Below are 6,298 nucleotides of genomic sequence, written 5' to 3'. Positions count from 1 at the left end.
ATATATTAAATATATCTAAAATTTCTATATATGTAATGTCGGGTTAGTTTGGTTTTGGTTTGACTTTCTTTAGTTAAACCAAACCAAATCAGTTATGGTCGGATTTTTTTTCCAACACCAAACCAAATCAAACCAATTCATAGTCGGGTTTTTTTCTCGGTTTGACTCAGATTATCGGGTTTGTGCGATTTTTCGGTTTCCTTTGTACACCCTAGCATAAAATATTATCTCACAAAAAGATAACGAACTAACGAAGTAATATTCCTTAATCTAAGAGGTTAAGAGGTTCGATGGAATTAAATTTAAATATTTTTATCGTTCTAATTTTATTGTCCTCGATGGAACTTGTAATTAACTCCATATAATGTAGAAAAAGGAACAAGACTTAATTCCTAATTAACTGCCGGGTCAACGACGTGATTGCTGCTTGATCAACATTCAACACTGAAAGATTAACACATTAATAATTAATTAAAACCCCATTATTTGATTAGTTAAACACAGACTTTAATTTAACTGTAGATAAAAGCCAAAAATAAAGAAGAAAGTCCTTCACCTAACGTAGGATTGATTACTTCAGATTCCAAACTGCAAGTCTTTGTTCACATGATGCTAGGAAACAGCGCCAAATTTCAAAGTCAATTGTCAAAAATACCCCTCTCTTTCCTACCCCCTAAGGCCACAGAAGTTTCCATGTTTTGGACTAATTCAAAGTTCAAAATGAGGCAGCCATCAGTCATAGTAATTTTTTTTAAAAAAAGAATTTCTTACGACATTTTTTCTTGGAAATGTTTACTAAACGCGTTGATCAAGAAAAAAATGTTGTTGGGAGTTCATGAATAGAGAAGGAGAAACAGTCATAAGTCTTCCCAAAAAAAGAATCAAAATCTTTTCGGTGGTCTCCAGTCTTGAATTTCTACTGGTAAGACTTAAGTTGTAGACCACAAACACACCTTATATTGTAATTATTGTAATTTCTATCTCTCACTTCCATTCAGTTTTCATTCTCAAGAACCCAAAAAAGTTCTTATCAAGAAACAAATTTTGAGGGTTACAATCATCATTTGACACAGCTTTTGAGTACCCTTTAAGCCTAGGAGATATTTACTGGTAAGACTGAAGTTATAGACCAATACTCCTTGTATTGCAATTATTAGTATTGTATTTTTCACTTGCATTCAGTTTCCATTTCCAAGCTCTTTCCCCCTTTCCCAAAATAGAAAAGAGCAAGAAAGTTGATATTTTGGCTTTTGGTTATATCAAGAAACAAGTTTTTCTGGGGGTGTAATCATCAGCTGATTAGAACTGTTGAGCACCCTTTTTTGATAGAAACCTAGGAGTAAAGAAAGTCTCTGTCTTTTAATCAAGTTCTGCTTGATGGGAGTTTGAGATTAGGATTTAGGACTGGTTTAGCAAATATGGCAGCAATCTTGAAAAGTTTTTTCCCTGTTACTTCCTCAAAAAAGGAGGATAAAGATGAAGAATTTGATGTAGATTACTCTTTTGCTGAGGAGTATAGTGGTCCTCCAGTTAGTTATGACATTCCTCAGGTTGTTCCCGTTGATGTAAACCGGATTCCGACTGCCTCAGTTGTTGCCACGACTACTATGTTAAATAGAAATTTATCACTGCCAGTTATTGAACCAATTGTCAAAAGTGATCACCAATTAGTCAAGAATCAGAAGTCAAAGGAGTCAGATTTAGGCTCTGTAGTAAGTTCTGTTTATGTTGATAATGGGGACTCTACCTTAGAATCAGAATATGTTGAGAGTGATCATGCCTATAGAGTATCAGATGGAATTGAAAGTTCTGGTACCTTAGGATTTTCTGACAGTCATGATCGCTCCCGTGAGCTTTCAGGAAGTTCGGATGTTGAGGATTTGGTAGATGAATGCAATGAAGAAGTAAGATTTGAGAATCATCCGAACCCTGCTGGCTTAGAATCCGATGAGCCAAATTTGAGCTCTTCAGATTTTTCCTCAGATTATGGTGATGAAGCTGATGTCAACCAAGGTAGTAGAACAACTGTTGTAAATTTCCATGAAATTCAATCAAGGGATGTTACTGCTTACAGTGATGATGAGGATCCAGGAATGTTTCTCGAAAAGCCATTTGTGAGCAGTGATTCAAACAAGTGTTGCCGGTGTCATAAAGGCAGTCGATTCACTGACAAGGAAGTATGCTTAGTTTGTGGTGCAAAGTATTGTATCAATTGTGTGTTGAGAGCAATGGGGGCAATGCCTGAAGGAAGAAAGTGTATTACTTGCATTGGTTATCGTATTAATGAATCAAAACGGGATTCATTAGGCAAGTGTTCTACAATGCTTAAGAGGCTGCTAAGTAAATGGCAAATGGATGAGATTGTGAAATTGGAAAAGTCATGTCAATCTAATCAGCTTCCACCCCATCTCGTGATCGTAAATGGTAAACATCTTTCCCTTAGAGAGTTGGTTGATTTGCAAAGCTGTGAGCATCCACCAAAGAAGTTGAAACCGGGGAAGTACTGGTATGATAAGGTGTCTGGATTCTGGGGAAAGGTGAGTGTTAGATCCTACTCTCCCTTTTTTTTTTAACATCAAAACATTAATGCTGTTGTTTGCCTGATAATTTTTTGTTTGTTGCTTTGGCTAATAAAACAGGAAGGACACAAGCCTTGGCAGATAATTTCTCCCCAACTAAATGTTGGTGATCAAATTAAGAGAGATGCTAGCAAGGGAAACACAAATATTGTGATAAATAATCGGGAAATTACACAAGTAGAGCTGTTGATGTTGAAGGTTTGATTTCTAAACTAATTCAGTCTTCTGAAATTATGAATGCTCTACTCGTGGTTGGAGTTCTTAGCACGTTGTCAAATCATTTCAGATGGCAGGTATTAACTGTGAAGGAAGCATTTGCTTGTGGCTAAGTGCTGATGGATCTTGCCAAGAAGAGGGTATGAACAATGTGATTGGAAAATTATGGGAAAAGGTTGGTTTTCTATTCATCCATCCATTCACTTCTTTTAACCAGTTTACCTACTTTTTTCTCGTCTTATCTGATAATTGCGATCTTTTTACAGACTACACACAAGCTGTTTTGTTCTGCTTTGAGATTGCCAACTCCTCCTGTGTGTGCAAATTCATCAGGTGTAGAAGTTGGAAGTGGATTGGATGTAGGTGACTCGCGCAGTGCAGATAAGACAAAGCTGTATAAACTACTTCTTGCTGGCTGTGATCAATCGGGAACAAGTACTATGTTCAAACAGGTAATGTATTGATGGAACGAGTCACTTAGACAGAAGATGTTTCTTTGCTGGTCTAACACTATTCTCATCTCAGTGAGCTTCTCGGCATCTTAATATTCATTCAGATTCGCATATATAAATTGGTTACTTAAAAAGTTACGCTAGATGACGAGTAGAGTGCACGATGTGGTTACTAATGAAGTCAAAGCTTGCAACTGTTAGGTTATTACTGTTTGTAGTTTTCTCCTGGCTTATGCTAATAAGAACCCAGCTAGGAGTAATATATTTGATTTCATCTTTAGTTGTAATATGAAATGAAGATATGTGTTTTCTGATTAAATGCATTTATATCACTTAATATATATAAAGGTGAATAAATTTAGATAAAAAATGTTAATAAGATATGCCTTTGTTTCTATTTCAGGCCAAAATTATATATCACGTTCCTTTCTCAGAAGAAGAGCATCAGAATATTACATACACAATCCAAAGCAATTTGTACAGATATATTGCTATACTCCTCGAAGGGCGTGAAAGATTTGAAGAAGAGTATCGTCTTGAAATGAGGAGAAAACAGCTTGATGAACCTGGCCCTTCAGGTATCAAATTTTATACAGTTTTGTTCCTGACTTCCCGAATGAACTGACCTTTTTATTACCCTTGTCTCTAATTCGTAAGAAATGCCCTTGTGATTAATGGAGTATAATCATTTATCACACCCATGACAATGATTGCTGCTCTCTTCTGTCACCTGTTTCTCGGAACCCTTCCTTTGTCCATTTAAGCTTGCACTGCTTTTTGTACTATTGTTGAGGAATTGATAAGTCTGATATATGGAAATCTAAAGATATCGATGACAACGATTTAAAGACTGATGATATGTTGATTTAGTGCTGCTATGGTTATGTTATATACTATTCTGGATTTATTTCTTTCAGTTCTGAGACACAAATCATTCACATGATTGCACCAAGTGCTACTTTTTTTTAATCACAAAATGGTGTATAAAGAGTTAACTATTCTCATTACCCTGCTGTAAGATTATCGTTCCAATTGAGAAATCGTTTAATTTCACCAAGCATTAATATATTGAACTTAAGAATTGAGTTCTACATCTGGATTCTAAGTGTAATCTTTGCTAACAGTGCTTCCAGACCTGATTGAAGATGAGAATATCTATTCCATCAGCCCCAGACTGAAAAACTTCTCGGATTGGCTTCTTCAAGCTATGATGTTAGGAAATTTGGAGGTCATTTTTCCTGCTGCCACTCGAGAGTACGCAGCTGTAGTTGAGGAGTTGTGGAAACATAAAGCATTTCAAGCCACATATCAGCGGAGGAATGAGCTAGAAACGCTTCCAAGAGTTGCCAATTATTTCTTAGATCATGTAGGTTACTCTTTGTCCTTATTCGCCATTCTCAGTTAGGGATTGATAGAACTATGATTTTGTGTTCTTTTGTCGCCACCTTCAACTTATGAAATGAATGTCCTCGCTAGGCTGTTGAGATTTCAAAGGCAGACTACAACCCTTCCGATATGGATAAGTTATATGCTGAGGGCATTACTTCTTCCAATGGTGTCGCGTGCATGGAGTTTTCCTTCTCTAATCCATCTCAGCATAGCTACATGGAGGCCGTTGATCAGAATTCTTCCTCGATGAGGTAATCTCTCTCTCCAAGTTACATCTTTCAATTCCTACCTTCTATTGGTAGCTACATCGTAAGGACAATAGGGCAGGTGTTCGCTAAAGATCTGTCATGGCTGCCTATTTAATGGGAACAGCTTATTATCACTTGAAACAATCTGGTAGTTATGTGTATCAGATACATGACACTCATTATACAAACTTTTCAACAGTATTAGATGAGTAATGAGCATGCAGTCATTTATACTTGAGAGGTTGGTTAAGGACTTCTACATTTTTCAAGGAGCGGCTTCTTGATTCTTGGTTTATCATCAAGCTTTGAGAAGTTAGTTCTATTTTGTTTCATACCCAAAATCTACAATTGTGTTTGAGATTTGAGATGCCTTCCGTCAACTCATCTTGTTGCAAATGCAGGTACCAACTAATAAGAGTGCATGCGAATTGCGTAGGGAAAAACTGCAAGTGGTTGGAGATGTTTGAAGATGTTGACCTTCTTATCTTTTGTGTTTCCTTGACGGAGTACACCGAGTATTTGGAGGACTACGATGGAGTTTGCACAAACAAGATGATGGCGAGCAAGAAGCTGTTTGAAAACATCGTCAGTCATCCAGCTTTTGCCCGGAAACATTGCCTCTTACTATTAAACAAGTTTGACATACTGGAAGAAATCATCGAACAGGCTCCACTTTCTGAATGCGAGTGGTTTCAGGAATTCAATCCAGTGATCAGTCGTCATCCCAACAGCAACACCAGCAACAACAACCCGTCGTTGGCTCAACGTGCTTGTCATTACATAGCCATGAAGTTCAAACGATTATATAGTTCCATTACAGAGCGAAAGTTGTATGTCTCACCGCTAACTGCTTTGGAGGCTGATAGTGTTGATGAAGCTCTTAAATACAGTAGGGAAATTCTGAAGTGGGATGAAGAAAAGCATAAAGTAATGCGCGATTGGACGACAGAGAGTGCTGAGGCTAGCACAACTCTTGATGCCAGCATAACTACATAGTTTACTATCATTCTTTTGTTGAGTCCACTTTGCCTTGTGGCATTGTACATAGTTTTTAGAGGAGGAATTCACTTTTCTCGTATGTAGCTAATAAAAATGTAAATTTTTCTTGTGCAACAGAGATGAGGTTCCATTCTGCAATTTGCAGATACAATCTTGTAATAGGGAATTTTTCATTATATGAGATACCTATATTTTTATCTTCTATGTACACTGGAATTTATAGAATTCATCCGCTTATTTTTTCAAATAATTTCACAAACTAGAGATGGACAGAGGGTGAAATGAGAGATGATGAGTAAACACATGCTAAATGACAAATTTCTTAGCTCAGATACATTATAAGAACATCTATACATACTTCTATATCGATTGTTCTTGTTATAGATAAATGTTTAGATGTAGGGGCGTATGTACC

The 6,298-nt window shown here is 36.7% G+C and overlaps 1 protein-coding gene across 1 annotated transcript; it reads left to right on the top strand.

Moving 5' to 3' along the window:
- Positions 1-738: 738 nt before the first annotated feature.
- On the top strand, positions 739-6,087 carry LOC107785198 (extra-large guanine nucleotide-binding protein 1). The gene is given in 9 exon segments (XM_016606437.2): positions 739-2,537; positions 2,640-2,777; positions 2,866-2,970; positions 3,062-3,247; positions 3,651-3,825; positions 4,372-4,613; positions 4,724-4,887; positions 5,286-5,399; positions 5,401-6,087. Coding segments are annotated over 9 exon segments (2,283 nt in total). The 5' UTR covers positions 739-1,418; the 3' UTR covers positions 5,441-6,087.
- The last annotated feature ends 211 nt before the right edge of the window (positions 6,088-6,298 follow it).

This window comes from Nicotiana tabacum, chromosome 7 (assembly GCF_000715075.1).
Source record: "Nicotiana tabacum cultivar K326 chromosome 7, ASM71507v2, whole genome shotgun sequence".
Taxonomy (NCBI): Eukaryota; Viridiplantae; Streptophyta; class Magnoliopsida; order Solanales; family Solanaceae; genus Nicotiana; species Nicotiana tabacum.
The sequence above is the reverse complement of the archived record's forward strand: the minus strand, read 5'-3'. Positions and strand labels throughout refer to the sequence as shown.